The sequence below is a fragment of the Mobula hypostoma genome, chromosome 7, assembly GCF_963921235.1.
Source record: "Mobula hypostoma chromosome 7, sMobHyp1.1, whole genome shotgun sequence".
Lineage (NCBI taxonomy): Eukaryota > Metazoa > Chordata > Chondrichthyes > Myliobatiformes > Myliobatidae > Mobula > Mobula hypostoma.
The window spans coordinates 189,060,664-189,079,280 of record NC_086103.1 but is presented as its reverse complement, the minus strand read 5'-3'; the positions used below and the strand labels follow the sequence as shown (position 1 = coordinate 189,079,280).

Here is an 18,617-nt window from a genome sequence, read left to right as displayed (position 1 = left end):
CCACACACTGCCCACACCACAATCTCATCACCACACACTGACCACACCACACACTGACCACACCACAATCTCATCACCACACACTGACCACACCACAATCTCATCACCACACACTGACCACACCACAATCTCATCACCACACACTGACCACACCACACACTGACCAGACCACAATCACATCACCACACACTGACCACACCACAATCACATCACCACACACTGACCACACCACAATCTCATCACCACACACTGACCACACCACACACTGACCACACCACAATCTCATCACCACACACTGACCAGACCACAATCACATCACCACACACTGACCACACCACAATCTCATCACCACACACTGACCAGACCACAATCTCATCACCACACACTGCCCACACCACAATCTCATCACCACACACTGCCCACACCACACACTGCCCACACCACACACTGCCCACACCACAATCTCATCACCACACACTGACCACACCACAATCTCATCACCACACACTGACCACACCACACACTGACCAGACCTCAATTACATCACCACACACTGACCACACCACAATCTCATCACCACACAGTGCCCACACCACAATCTCATCACCACACACTGACCACACCACACACTGACCAGACCACAATCACGTCACCACACACTGACCACACCACAATCTCATCACCACACACTGACCACACCACAATCTACTCACCACATACTGCCCACACCACAATCTCATCACCACACACTGACCACACCACAATCTCATCACCACACACTGACCACATCACAATCTCATCACCACACACTGACCACACCACACACTGACCACACCACAATCTCATCACCACACACTGACCACAGCACAATCACATCACCACACACTGACCACACCACAATCTCATCACCACACACTGACCAGACCACAATCACATCACCACACACTGACCACACCACAATCTCATCACCACACACTGACCACACCACAATCTCATCACCACACACTGCCCACACCACAATCTCATCACCACACACTGACCACACCACAATCTCATCACCACACACTGCCACACCACAATCTCATCACCACACACTGACTACACCACAATCTCATCACCACACACTGACCACACCACACACTGACCAGACCACAATCATATCACCACACACTGACCACACCACAATCTCATCACCACACACACTGCTCACAACACAATCTCATCACCCCACTCTGCCCACACCACAATCTCATCACCACACACTGACCACACCACAATCTCATCACCACACACTGACCAGACCACAATCTCATCACCACACACTGTCTAAACTGCACACTGACCCACACACTTACCACACCACACACTGCCCACACCACAATCTCATCACCACACACTGCCCACACCACAATCTCATTACCACACACTGACCACACCACAATCTCATCACCACACACTGACCAGACCACAATCTCATCACCACACACTGTCTAAACTGCACACTGACCCACACACTGACCACACCACACACTGCCCACACCACAATCTCATCACCACACACTGCCCACACCACAATCTCATCACCACACACTGACCACACCACAATCTCATCACCACACACTGACCAGACCACAATCTCATCACCACACACTGTCTAAACTGCACACTGACCCACACACTGACCACACCACACACTGCCCACACCACAATCTCATCACCACACACTGCCCACACCACAATCTCATCACCACACACTGACCACACCACAATCTCATCACCACACACTGACCAGACCACAATCTCATCACCACACACTGCACACACCACAATCTCATCACCACACACTGACCACACCACAATCACATCACCACACACTGACCACACCACAATCTCATCACCACACACTGACCACACCAAAATCTCATCACCACACACTGACCACACCACAATCTCATCACCACACACTGACCACACCACAATCTCATCACCACACACTGACCACACCACAATCTCATCACCACACACTCACCTCACCACACACTGACCAGACCACAATCACATCACCACACACTGACCACACCACAATCACATCACCACACACTGACCACACCACAATCTCATCACCACACACTAACCACACCACACACTGACCACACCACAATCTCATCACCACACACTGACCAGACCACAATCACATCACCACACACTGACCACACCACAATCTCATCACCACACACTGACCACACCACAATCTCATCACCACACACTGACCAGACCACAATCACATCACCACACACTGACTAGACCACAATCACATCACCACACTCTGACCACACCACACACTGACCACAGCACAATCTCACCACCACACACTGACCACACCACAATCACATCACCACACACTGACCACACCACAATCTCATCACCACACACTGCCACACCACAATCTCATCACCACACACTGCCCACACCACAATCTCATCACCACACACTGACCACACCACAATCTCATCACCACACACTGACCACACCACAATCTCATCACCACACACTGACCACACCACAATCTCATCACCACACACTGACCACACCACAATCTCATCACCACACACTGCCCACACCACAATCTGATCACCACACACTGACCACACCACAATCTCATCACCACACACTGACCAGACCACAATCTCATCACCACACACTGACCACACCACAATCTCATCACCACACACTGACCACACCACACACTGACCACACCACAATCTCATCACCACACACTGACCACACCACAATCTCATCACCACACACTGACCAGACCACAATCACATCACCACACACTGACCACACCACAATCTCATCACCACACACTGACCAGACCACAATCACATCACCACACACTGACCACACCACAATCTCATCACCACACACTGACCACACCACAATCTCATCACCACACACTGACCACACCACACACTGACCACACCACAATCTCATCACCACACACTGACCACACCACAATCTCATCACCACACACTGACCACACCACACACTGACCACACCACAATCTCATCACCACACACTGACCAGACCACAATCACATCACCACACACTGACCACACCACAATCTCATCACCACACACTGACCACACCACAATCTCATTTCCACACACTGACTAAACTGCACACCGACCCACACACTGACCACACCACAATCACATCACCACACACTGACCACACCAGACTCTCATCACCACACACTGACCAGACCACAATCTCATCACCACACACTGCCCACACCACAATCTCATCACCACACACTGACCACACCACAATCTCATCACCACACACTGCCCACACCACAATCTCATCACCACACACTGACCACACCACAATCTCATCACCACACACTGACCAGACCACAATCTCATCACCACACACTGCCCACACCACAATCTCATCACCACACACTGACCACACCACAATCTCATCACCACACACTGCCCACACCAGAATCTCATCACCACACACTGACAACACCACAATCTCATCACCACACACTGACCACACCACACACTGACCAGACCACAATCACATCACCACACACTGATCACACCACAATCTCATCACCACACACTGACCACACCACACACTGACCACACCACAATCTCATCACCACACACTGACCACACCACACACTGACCAGACCATAATCACATCACCACACACTGACCACACCACAATCTCATCACCACACACTGACCACACCACACACTGACCACACCACAATCTCATCACCACACACTGACCACACCACAATCTCATCACCACACACTGACTACACCACAATCACATCACCACACACTGCCCACACCACAATCTCATCACCACACACTGCCACACCACAATCTCATCACCACACACTGACCACACCACAATCTCATCACCACACACTGACCACACCACACACTGACCAGACCACAATCACATCACCACACACTGACCACACCACAATCTCATTACCACACTCTGCCCACACCACAATCACATCACCAAACACTGACCAGACCACACACTGACCACACCACAATCTCATCACCACACACTGCCACACCACAATCTCATCAGCACACACTGACATCACCACAATCTCATCACCACACACTGACCACACCACAGACTGACCAGACCACAATCACATCACCACACACTGACCACACCACAATCTCATCACCACACACTGACCACACCACACACTGACCACACCACAATCTCATCACCACACACTGACCAGACCACAATCACATCACCACACACTGACCACACCACAATCTCATCACCACACACTGACCACACCACACACTGACCACACCACAATCTCATCACCACACACTGACCACACCACACACTGACCAGACCACAATCTCATCACCACACACTGACCACACCACACACTGACCAGACCACAATCACATCACCACACACTGACCACACCACAATCTCATCACCACACACTGACCACACCACAATCTCATCACCACACACTGACCAGACCACAATCTCATCACCACACACTGACCACACCACAATCTCATCACCACACACTGACCAGACCACAATCTCATCACCACACACTGACTAAACTGCACACCGACCCACACACTGACCACACCACAATCTCATCCCCACGCACTGACCAGACCACAATTCTATCACCACACACTGACCACACCACAATCACTTCACCACACACTGACCACACCAGACTCTCATCACCACACACTGACCAGACCACAATCTCATCACCACACACTGCCCACACCACAATCTCATCACCACACACTGACCACACCACAATCTCATCACCACACACTGCCCACACCACAATCTTATCACCACACACTGACCACACCACAATCTCATCACCGCACACTGACCACACCACAATCTTATCACCACACACTGCCCACACCAGAATCTCATCACCACACACTGACCACACCACAGTCTCATCACCACACACTGCCAGACCACAATCTCATCACCACACACTGACCACACCACACACTGACCACACCACAATCTCATCACCACACACTGACCACACCACACACTGACCACACCACAATCTCATCACCACACACTGACCACACCACACACTGACCAGACCATAATCACATCACCACATACTGACCACACCACACACTGACCACACCACAATCTCATCACCACACACTGACCACACCACACACTGACCAGACCATAATCACATCACCACATACTGACCACACCACAATCTCATCACCACACACTGACCACACCACACACTGACCACACCACAATCTCATCACCACACACTGACCACAGCACAATCACATCACCACACACTGACCACACCACAATCTCATCACCACACACTGACTACACCACAATCTCATCACCACACACTTACCAGACCACAATCACATCACCACACACTGACCACACCACAATCTCATCACCACACACTGACCACACCACAATCTCATCACCACACACTGACCAGACCACAATCACATCACCACATACTGACCACACCACAATCTCATCACCACACACTGCCCACACCACAGTCTCATCACCACACACTGACCACACCACAATCTCATCACCACACACTGACCACACCACAATCTCATCACCACCCTCTGCCCACACCACAATCTCATCACCACACACTGACCACACCACACACTGACCACACCACAATATCATCACCACACACTGACCACACCACACACTGACCACACCACAATCTCATCACCACACACTGACCACAGCACAATCACATCACCACACACTGACCACACCATAATCTCATCACCACACACTGACTACACCACAATCTCATCACCACACACTTACCAGACCACAATCACATCACCACACACTGACCACACCACAATCTCATCACCACACACTGACCACACCACAATTTCATCACCACACACTGAACAGACCACAATCACATCACCACACACTGACCACACCACAATCTCATCACCACACCCTGCCCACACCACAATCTCATCACCACACACTGACCACACCACACACGGACCAGACCATAATCACATCACCACACTCTGACCACACCACAATCTCATCACCACACACTTACCACACCACACACTGACCATACCACAATCTTATCACCACACACTGCCCACACCACAATCTCATCACCACACACTGCCACACCACAATCTCATCACCACACACTGCCCACACCACAATCTCATCACCAACACTGACCACACCACAATCTCATCACCACACACTGACCACACCACACACTGACCAGACCACAATCACATCACCACACACTGATCACACCACAATCTCATCACCACAATCTGATCACCACACACTGACCACACCACAATCTCATCACCACGCACTGACCAGACCACAATTCTATCACCACACACTGACTAAACTGCATACTGACCCACACACTGACCACACCACACACTGCCCACACCACAATCTCATCACCACACACTGACCACACCACAATCACATCACCACACACTGACCACACCACAATCTCATCACCACACACTGACCACACCACAATCTCATCACCACACACTGCCCACACCACAGTCTCATTACCACACACTGACCACACCACACACTGACCACACCACAATCTCATCACCACACACTGACCACACCACACACTGACCAGACCATAATCACATCACCACACACTGACCACAGCACAATCTCATCACCACACACTGACCACACCACACACTGACCACACCACAATCTCATCACCACACACTGACCACAGCACAATCACATCACCACACACTGACCACACCACAATCTCATCACCACACACTGACCACACCACACACTGACCACACCAGACTCTCATCACCACACACTGACCAGACCACAATCACATCACCACACACTAACCACAGCACAATCTCATCACCACACACTGACCACACCACAATCTCATCACCACGCACTGACCAGACCACAATTCTATCACCACACACTGACTAAACTGCATACTGACCCACACACTGACCACACCACACACTGCCCACACCACAATCTCATCACCACACACTGACCACACCACAATCACATCACCACACACTGACCACACCACAATCTCATCACCACACACTGACCACACCACAATCTCATCACCACACACTGACCACACCACACACTGACCAGACCATAATCACATCACCACACACTGACCACACCACAATCTCATCACCACACACTGACCACACCACAATCTCATCACCACACACTGACCACACCACACACTGACCAGACCATAATCACATCACCACACACTGACCACACCACAATCTCATCACCACACACTGACCACACCACACACTGACCACACCAGACTCTCATCACCACACACTGACCAGACCACAATCACATCACCACACACTAACCACAGCACAATCTCATCACCACACACTGACCACACCACAATCTCATCACCACACACTGACCACACCACAATCTCATCACCACACACTTACCAGACCACAATCACATCACCACACACTGACCACACCACAATCTCATCACCACACACTGACCACACCACAATCTCATCACCACACACTGAACAGACCACAATCACATCACCACACACTGACCACACCACAATCTCATCACCACACACTGCCCACACCACAATCTCATCACCACACACTGACCACACCACACACTGACCAAACCACAATCACATCACCACACAGTGACCACACCACAATCTCATCATCACACACTGACCACACCACACACTGACCACACCACAATCTCATCACCACACACTGCCCACACCACAATCTCATCACCACACACTGACCACACCACAATCTCATCACCACACACTGCCCACACCACAATCTCATCACCACACACTGACCACACCACAATCTCATCACCACACACTGCCACACCACAATCTCATCACCACACACTGACCACACCACAATCTCATCACCACACACTGCCACACCACAATCTCATCACCACACACTGCCCACACCATAATTTCAATACCACACACTGACCACACCACAATCACATCACCACACACTGCCCACACCACACACTGACCACACCACACACACATCACACCACACACACTGACCAGATTTTGAGCTGACACTGATCAGATGCTCACCATATACTGACCAAACACTGTCCAGATGCTAATCAAACACTGACCATACTGACAGTGAACACAAAGAACGGGTGATGCTGGATTGTAACACGAGTCTGCTCCTGTGATTCCAGGTTGCGTCTTACAGCAACAGACCGGGGAATACCAAGGCTAGTGGGCACAGCCACACTATCCATCATCATTCTGGACCTGAACGACAACAGCCCCACCATCCCCGTGCCCCATGAGGTCCAGGTGGCAGAGAGTAAGTGACGACAACACCTACCACTATCCTATACTCCCTCAGTATTCTTCCCACAGCATGTTCTCCCATCAATACCCTTCCCACAGTGTGTTGTCCCTTTGATACCCTTCCCACAGCGTGTTGTCCCATCGATACCCTTTCCACAGTGTGTTGTCCCATCGATACCCTTCCCACAGTGTGTTGTCCATCAATACATAGAAACATAGAAACATAGAAAATAGGTGCAGGAGTAGGCCATTCGGCCCTTCGGGCCTGCACCGCCATTCAGTATAATCATGGCTGATCATCCAACTCAAAACCCTGTACCAGCCTTCCCGCCATACCCCCTGATCCCTTTAGCCGCAAGGGCCATATCTAACTCCCTCTTAAATATAGGCAATGAACTGGCCTCAACTGTTTCCTGTGGCAGAGAATTTCACAGATTCACCACTCTCTGTGTGAAGAAGTTTTTCCTAATCTCGGTCCTAAAAGGCTTCCCCTTTATCCTCAGACTGTGACCCCTCATTCTGGACTTCCCCAACTTCGGGAACAATCTTCCTGCATCTAGCCTGTCCAATCCCTTTAGGATTTTTTATGTTTCAATCAGATCCCCCCTCAATCTTCTAAATTCCAACAAGTATAAGCCTAGTCGATCCAGTCTTTCATCATATGAAAGTCCTGCCATCCCAGAAATCAATCTGGTGAACCTTACTTCCCATCCTTCCATCCTTCCCACCCTGTGTTGTCCCATCAATACCCTTCCCACAGTGTGTTGTCCCATCGATACCATCCTTCCCACAGTGTGTTGTCCCATCAATACCATCCTTCCCACAGTGTGTTGTCCCATTAATACCATCCTTCCCACAGTGTGTTGTCCCATCAATACCACCCTTTTTTTAACAAAACTATAGAAGTTTATTTACAAAACAAATACACAGGGTACAGACATTCAGTATTTACTAAGACAAGTGAGTACACTCAGATTAAAATATGGTTACTACCGTCTCTTAAACATCAATACCCCGGGAGGGGAGGGGGTCACCTTGCCCGGAAATCACCCCAAATCCATAATGGTCACATACTCCCTCTCTGAGGACATCCTGGCATGGATGTATCCCCAGAAGAGGGCCAGGCAGTCAGATCGGGCAGAGTCCTAGACAGCCTGCTGTCTGGACCCATGAATGGCCAACAGGGCCAGACCCAAGAGCAAGCCTACCAGGACATCCTCTGAGCGATTCCCCCCTACCCCCTGCCCCTGCTGGGTGCCCATATATCAGGAGCGTGGGGCTGAAGTGCAGCAGAACTTGAGGAGCAGCCCCTTCAGATATTCAAACCAGGGGCTGCAGCCTCTCACACTCCATGTAGACATGGTACACGGACTCCTCCCGTCCACAGATAGACAGGGTGGCAGTGAACCCAGTCAAGAATCCTTACACAGTATGTGAGATGCTGGAAATCCAAGCCACACTAAAATGCTGGAGGAAATCAGCAGGTCAGGCAGTATCTGTGGAGAAGAGTAAGCAGCTGATGTTTCAGTCCGAGACCCTTCATTAGGACTGGGAAAAAGGATGAGAAATCAGACAAAGAAGTTGAGGGGAGGGCAGGAAGAAGTACCAGGTGGTCGGTGATAGAATAAACTGGGAGGGGGGAAGTAAGAGCTGGGAAGTTGATTGGTGAAAGAGATGAGGTGCTGGAGAAGGGGGAGTCTGATAGGAGACGGTAGAAGACCATGGAACAGAGGGAAAGTGAGGGGCACCAGAGGGAGGTGATGGGCAGGTAAGGGGCTGAGGAGGGAGAGGGAAAGGGGAATGATGAAGGGGGGCAAGTACTGTAAGTTTGAGAAATCGATGTTCATGCTATCAGTTTGGAGGTTACCCAGACAGTACTGCCCTGTGCAGCACCATCCACCATGGTCACCAGCATACAGGGGAAAACCCCTGCATGCAGAGACTTCCACTAGGGCCTCCCTCACTGCCTAATGGTAAGACAGATGGCCATGGCATGTCCAGATGGCAAGTGAGGAGAGTGAAGAGAAAAAAGTGCAAGAGTAGCCCGTGTGGGAACCATCCTGGCATGTCAGGACCGGCACAGAAGGTACTTTGTGAGGTGGCTAATGCTGTGTGGGACCCACTCAAAAGGAGATCTTGGGGTTTGGGTTGCATAAGCACCTCTGGCGGAGCTGGGGTAGGCACATCTGGGGCCACTCCACACTCTCGAGGCACCTTCACAGCCACCAAGATGGGATGGGAAATGACCTCTCCTACGGCCTGAGCGCCACTCCATACAGGTACAAGAGCATTCTCACTGGCGGAGACCCTATCTCAGACCAGTAGTAGCTCCTGGGAAAAACCTGGCAGCTCCCACATGGCAGCACGACTGATGCTGGGAGCTGCATAGCCTGACGGCAATGTTCTCTGCCAAGGAAGTATGTCAACAATGTGTCCCAATCTCAGAGGGCACTCAGTGTACATGTGTCTCTGCACTCCTGAGACGCAGAGCTGCCAGCTGGGTACGTACACCAATGTCCTCCACTCAGGACTGCAGCAAAGAACCAAAGCCACCTGTTGCCCTAGAAGTCATCTACCAATTTCCACTGGCTCCTGGCAACAAATACAGTGGGTGGGACTAGAGTGATCAGTCCATACCAAAACATGGAGGCTACCAGCTGGTTAATGACCAATGCCCTGCCGGTACAACATGATGCAGAGTAGACCTGACCGGTGGCCCAGCTGGGCAGAGACTCTCATCTCTAAACCCCATCAGTTCATCAGCCAAGTCTCTACAGTGGAACTTAGGTAGACCCTCGATAGAGGAGGTGTGTGGTGCTCCACACAAATGGTCTTAGCTCCTCCGGCAGGGTGTCCCTATCCCACTGACCCACTAAATGACCAAAGCACTTTCCCTAATTGACCCTGGCAGAGGACACAGCTGAGAAGATCTGCTGACCGTCCCGCATCTTCTGTAGGTCAACAGGGTCAGTGATCAAAAGGGCAACATCATCAGCATAAGCCGAAAGGACGACTGTCATCTCTGGTTCACACAGAGCCAGACGTGTCTACTGCTTCCGAAAGCAGCATAGGAAAGGCCTTAAGCAGGTTGAATAGAGTTGCTCCGACATCAGGCACCCTGACACTCCCCTCAACCACCCCCAAAGCAAAAGGGCATTGTCAAGGATCGATTGACCTTTATCAGGCACTCTGTGGCAGCGTACAATAGACAGACACGGGCAACAAAATGCGGTCGGAGTGCGAATGCATGCAGAGTCCCGAGGAGGTAGCCATGATCCGTCAAATGCCTTCTCCTGATCAAAAGAGAGAAAGGCAACTGACAGCCCAGCCTCACGGGACAAGTAGATCAGGTCCTGGACGAGATAGATGCTGTCCTGAATGGACTGGCCCCTGGTCTGGGTGGATCACTGGGCACAGCAAGGAACCCAGGCAATTAACCATTGCCCAAGCATAGATCTTATCACAGGGAAGACACTGGACAACAGGCAATGAAGATCCACCTTCTTCAGCTGTTGGATCACGACTGCCTCACACCATGAGAGGGGCATCTCCACTGTCAACAGGCTTTCGCTCAGAACCCTGGTGTAGTCAGCACCCTGTATGTCCCAGAAGGTCTGGAGAAACTCTACAGTCAACCCATCCAAGCCCGGGAACTTGTCATGAGCCCCAGTACTCTTGTGTTTTGCCATGGAATATTGATCTTCTAAGTTTCTCAAGTACCTGCATTTATTAATCATTATTTAACTAGAACCATTAAGCCCCTGTACTTTCAGTTTAATCTTGTCAAGTTCATTGTGACTGGCAAGTGTTTCCTGCATTCTATGATTATTTAAAGAGGACTCTCGTTTAGTGCCTTAGTGGAGTCATTGTGTTGGAGAGAATGATTTGTCTCACAGTGTCGCTCAGTCGTTCCTCTGAGTCTGTGTTGGTATTCCTGTGCATAACCTCCTGTTTTCATTTCCTCCTGGGGAATTGGCCGCTCTCTGCTCCTGGGGTTGAGTCATCGTCAGTGCTTCTCGTGATTGAGGTCACCTTCCACTACGCAGGTTGAGTTAGTGCCAGACAGAGCCCCTCATTCCTCCACACTTCGGTCTAGTCCTGTGAGCACACACCGTGACAGGACTTACCTACCCAAGGCTGATTAAGGGCACTGGTCAAATCCTCCAGCAATAGGAAAGGAACTCCCTACGCCTCCTCAGTAAATGGGTCCAGTGAGAACAGGGTCACATAAAATTAACAAACTTCATGGAATTGACTAGCAGCTCCACATTGCCTGCACACAGCCCTCCTTATCCCAAGAGAGTAAAAGAAGGGTGAGGCATGGTCCAGATCTTGGAACAGCTGGATCCTAGACCTGGTGAAAGCATCTCGGGACCCCTCGGGCTGCAGATCTCAGTGCTTCCTTCTTCCCCTGGTACTTCTGTAGTGGGTCTCCTGTGGTAGTGGTCAGCTGAGACTCCAGCTCTTTCTCAAGCTGCTTGATCTGGGATAACCGTTCCTGGTTGATCCTCAGACATTCCTTTCAAACAAGTTGAACATGAATTTTATGCACATCACACGAAGACCTCTGGGAGGGGAAACCCCTCTGCTCTCCCCTCCAGGCTTTTCATAACAGATGGAACGAGAGCTGGAATCGGCCATCCTGCATTAACCTACTGTTGAAATGCTAGTATGCAGCCCCCGCCTGCGTAGGCAGCAGGTTAAGTTCCACCCACGCCAGGCAGTGGTCTGAGAATGGCACTGTCTACATGAAGGCTGTCAACACATGAGGGAGGCCCAATCAGTGGCAGGAGCAGAACACAGCAATGAGTTTCTCACAGGTTGGTGAGAAGGGCCTCACAGGTGCTTGGTCATTTCACCAATCAGCGGTGGAAGCAGAGACTTAAGTAGGAGCACAGAAGGGACAAGTGGGTTGGCCGTTATCAGGAGCCATTGTTGTGAGTAGGCCAGTGGTGAGAATAGGAGTGTCAGTCTTTGGCTCAAAGGAGGATTCGGCTCATAGGAAGCATCGGCTCTGGGTAATTTTCTGTTAAGGGTCCCTTTTGTTTCTCTCTCTTGCTGTACTGAGTGTAGTAAATGGCCGTTGTGTGTTCTTCATGCTGGATGTTGGAGTTCTTCATGATTGTGTGATATCTTTGTGCCAATTCCCTGGCTGGTGGGAGCTGGCTTCCTTACCCAAACAGCTTTCAGGAGCTCCCAAAAATGACATTAACCCCTCACACCACAGCTGAATCTCTCCTATTTTTATAGGTGGTGTGGATGGAGTAGATCCGCACATTGGTCAGAGGCCAGTCGGGGCTTATATTGTCAGTGCCGAGAGTCAGATAAGAATTCCAGAATTCCCTCCACTGTGATAGTCTGAGAATCACTGCTGAGGATGAATTGGTCCACAATCTCAGATTCAGGAGCCCTCCTCTACCCTGTCACTGCATCCCAGGACATCGTCACCCTCAATATCCCATTCCCACAGCCACCCCATTCATCTCCCTCACTCTCCCGTTCCCCCATGGTCAACCTCAGTCCTGACTCTCACTGTCCGATTCCCACACTCACCCCAGTCCTGACCCTCACTGTCCCGTTCCCACACTCACCCCAGTCCTGACCCTTACTGTCCGATTCCCACACTCACCCCAGTCCTGACCCTCACTGTCCCGTTCCCACACTCACCCCAGTCCTGACCCTCACTGTCCGATTCCCACACTCACCCCAGTCCTGACCCTCACTGTCCCGTTCCCACACTCGCCCCAGTCCTGACCCTCACTGTCCCATTCCCACACTCACCCCAGTCCTGACCCTCACTGTCCGATTCCCACACTCACACCAGTCCTGACCCTCACTGTCCCGTTCCCACACTCACCCCAGTCCTGACCCTCACTGTCCTGTTCCCACACTCACCCCAGTCCTGACCCTCACTGTCCGATTCCCACACTCACCCCAGTCCTGACCCTCACTGTCCCGTTCCCACACTCACCCCAGTCCTGACCCTCACTGTCCCATTCCCACACTCACCCCAGTCCTGACCCTCACTGTCCCGTTCCCACACTCACCCCAGTCCTGACCCTCACTGTCCCGTTCCCACACTCACCCCAGTCCTGACCCTCACTGTCCCATTCCCACACTCACCCCAGTCCTGACCCTCACTGTCCCGTTCCCACACTCACCCCAGTCCTGACCCTCACTGTCCTGTTCCCACACTCACCCCAGTCCTGACCCTCACTGTCCGATTCCCACACTCACCCCAGTCCTGACCCTCACTGTCCCGTTCCCACACTCACCCCAGTCCTGACCCTCACTGTCCCATTCCCACACTCACCCCAGTCCTGACCCTCACTGTCCCATTCCCACACTCGCCCCAGTCCTGACCCTCACTGTCCGATTCCCACACTCACCCCAGTCCTGACCCTCACTGTCCCATTCCCACACTCACCCCAGTCCTGACCCTCACTGTCCCATTCCCACACTCACCCCAGTCCTGACCCTCACTGTCCCCTTCCCACACTCACCCCAGTCCTGACCCTCACTGTCCCGTTCCCACACTCACCCCAGTCCTGACCCTCACTGTCCCTTTCCCACACTCACCCCAGTCCTGACCCTCACTGTCCGATTCCCACACTCACCCCAGTCCTGACCCTCACTGTCCCATTCCCACACTCACCCCAGTCCTGACCCTCACTGTCCCATTCCCACACTCACCCCAGTCCTGACCCTCACTGTCCGATTCCCACACTCACCCCAGTCCTGACCCTCACTGTCCCATTCCCACACTCACCCCAGTCCTGACCCTCACTGTCCCGTTCCCACACTCACCCCAGTCCTGACCCTCACTGTCCCATTCCCACACTCACCCCAGTCCTGACCCTCACTGTCCCATTCCCACACTCACCCCAGTCCTGACCCTCACTGTCCCGTTCCCACACTCACCCCAGTCCTGACCCTCACTGTCCCATTCCCACACTCACCCCAGTCCTGACCCTCACTGTCCCGTTCCCACACTCACCCCAGTCCTGACCCTCACTGTCCCGTTCCCACACTCACCCCAGTCCTGACCCTCACTGTCCCGTTCCCACACTCACCCCAGTCCTGACCCTCACTGTCCCGTTCCCACACTCACCCCAGTCCTGACCCTCACTGTCCCATTCCCACACTCACCCCAGTCCTGACCCTCACTGTCCGATTCCCACACTCACCCCAGTCCTGACCCTCACTGTCCCATTCCCACACTCACCCCAGTCCTGACCCTCACTGTCCGATTCCCACACTCACCCCAGTCCTGACCCTCACTGTCCCATTCCCACACTCACCCCAGTCCTGACCCTCACTGTCCCATTCCCACACTCGCCCCAGTCCTGACCCTCACTGTCCGATTCCCACACTCACCCCAGTCCTGACCCTCACTGTCCCATTCCCACACTCACCCCAGTCCTGACCCTCACTGTCCCGTTCCCACACTCACCCCAGTCCTGACCCTCACTGTCCCGTTCCCACACTCACCCCAGTCCTGACCCTCACTGTCCCATTCCCACACTCACCCCAGTCCTGACCCTCACTGTCCCGTTCCCACACTCACCCCAGTCCTGACCCTCACTGTCCCATTCCCACACTCACCCCAGTCCTGACCCTCACTGTCCGATTCCCACACTCACCCCAGTCCTGACCCTCACTGTCCCATTCCCACACTCACCCCAGTCCTGACCCTCACTGTCCGATTCCCACACTCGCCCCAGTCCTGACCCTCACTGTCCCATTCCCACACTCACCCCAGTCCTGACCCTCACTGTCCCGTTCCCACACTCACCCCAGTCCTGACCCTCACTGTCCCGTTCCCACACTCACCCCAGTCCTGACCCTCACTGTCCGATTCCCACACTCACCCCAGTCCTGACCCTCACTGTCCCGTTCCCACACTCACCCCAGTCCTGACCCTCACTGTCCCGTTCCCACACTCGCCCCAGTCCTGACCCTCACTGTCCGATTCCCACACTCACCCCAGTCCTGACCCTCACTGTCCCGTTCCCACACTCACCCCAGTCCTGACCCTCACTGTCCCATTCCCACACTCACCCCAGTCCTGACCCTCACTGTCCGATTCCCACACTCACCCCAGTCCTGACCCTCACTGTCCCGTTCCCACGTGCTCGACCCACTAATGGAAACAGCTTTGCTGAGCGGCCCTTCTACAGGCCTGACCCCAATCTCAGACTAGTGCTGGGAGGAGACTTCGTACCCTTCGTTGGACAATAGGACCTGCAACCTGTTCCTGTTGCAGGGCAGTGTTGGCCCCTACTCAACTATACTGCTCTCCACCTTGCCTCTACCCCCAGTTGGACAATCCTTCAGCCTCCTCGGTCCGAAAGAAGGGCTCAAGTCACCTTGGCCCTGCCACCTTTGCAACCGTGTCACCTTGGTTGCCCACCCCAGGGGTAACACATAGGGGAATTGCGACCTTCCCACTTATGGGGACCCTGAGGCTCCTCTCCCTTGGTGAGCACGGTGTCCATGGGTAGTCCGTATCCCATTCTGACCCCAGGGCCTGACGACCTCCAGAAGGGTACTTCGCTTCGATGTAGGTTACAACTTCAGAGGCTGCATCTCGCAGGCAACCCCACCGTGCCACTATATGGTACCCTGTTCAGTCAATTCCTCCCAGGCAGACACCCGCTCCATTCACACCACCCCTACTGAGGGTGAATCTGCCCCCTTAGACAACCCCTTTTCAGCAGAGATACCCATCAGACCAGAGGCTGCAATCTTAGGGGTTGTAGCCCTGGCAGAGAGAGAGTCTCTTTCTACAGACAGCCCCTGAGTGATGTAGCCCTGACAGAGAGGGACTCTCTCTGTGGACAGCCCGACTGATGGGACCATCATGAACATGCAGTTATTTGCGGGGGTAAATCTTCCCCATTAGTCAGTTCTCCATCAGTGGACTCAGAGGACATACGCCGCCTCCTTTATGTTCCGCTGATGTGGGGTGTCTGGTGACCTCCATTCTGGTGGAACTATATCGGTTGTCAGCACCACATCTTCCCTCATGGCTTCTCCAGGCCCTTGCTGAGCCACTGAGAAATCCATACCCTCCAGGCTGGGACTAGGGGAAGGCCCTAGCTCCTCCTCCCACAGCGGAGAGGCCTGGAGATTTTTCTTCTTCTCTTGCCTTCCTGCCCTTTACCTCAACCCAAGCCTCCTTGGTAACCTTGCTGCATTTGTCCCGCCACCCCTCCGCCTCGGGGTAAGGAGCGGCAATGGAGGGAAGAGCTACAGAGGCCAATGCAACGTGGGAGGCCCTGTTGTGCCACCATGATGGAGTTAGCAGCCTGGCGTTTAGGGTAATTCTTACCAATATGCCAGTACTCCCTGTAGGCATGCACCGCGGCTGGGGCACAGCCCTGCAGATCCGGTAAAGCTCCCTTCTGTGAAAGCACCGCTCAGTGGTCCCAGCCGTTCCAGCTCCATGAATACCTCACGATAGAGGCCCAGACGTCCTCCATCTGGCATGAACAGTGCACGAGTGACCGGCAACCTCACCTCAGAATGCAGGGGAGGGAGGAAATCTACTTCCAGGAAGTGAAGGTGGACGTTATAGAGGGTCACCTTCTGTATGGGGCAGGTCGCAGGCTCTACCAGTACAAAGACATCTTCTACATTTATCCCCATACTCAGGGCCAGGAACACGCCTCTAATGGACTGTAGGTAGAAAGGGACTTCTGCTGCATTTTACTAATCTAATTAAGCCCTCATCCTCACATGCAGACATGGCCATGAGAGCTAACGTCTCGTCAGCCCTCAGGGGTGCAGCAATATCACATTTAATCACATTCTGGGAGGTGGGGGCTCTTCAGGAGTTCTTCCACCAGAAGCTAAGGCTCCTGGGTACAAACTAGGTCCAGCTATTTTGGAGCTGCTGCCCACCAGAAGACCAAAAGACATAGGAGCAGAATTAGGCCATTCAGCCCATTGAATCTGCTCTGCCGTTCCATCATGGCTGATCCTGAATCCCAGTCAACCCCGTACACCTGCCGTAACCGTTGGTGCCCTGACCAATCAGGAAACTATTAATTTTCACTTTAAGTATATCCATGGATGCCTTATGAAAATAGGTTGAGTGAACTTGGTTTTTTCTCCTAGGAGCGATGGAGGATGAAAGTGACCTGATAGAGGTATATAA

General features: G+C 52.5%; 1 protein-coding gene across 1 annotated transcript in view; it reads left to right on the top strand.

Annotated features, from left to right (window-relative positions):
- Window positions 1–18,617, top strand: part of LOC134349859 (protocadherin-16-like) — a 500,217-nt gene that overhangs the window by 448,443 nt on the left and 33,157 nt on the right. The window contains exon 18 of the mRNA XM_063054823.1: window positions 8,338–8,468. Within this exon, the coding sequence (XP_062910893.1) occupies window positions 8,338–8,468 (131 nt within the window). The remainder of the gene's footprint in view (window positions 1–8,337; window positions 8,469–18,617) is intronic.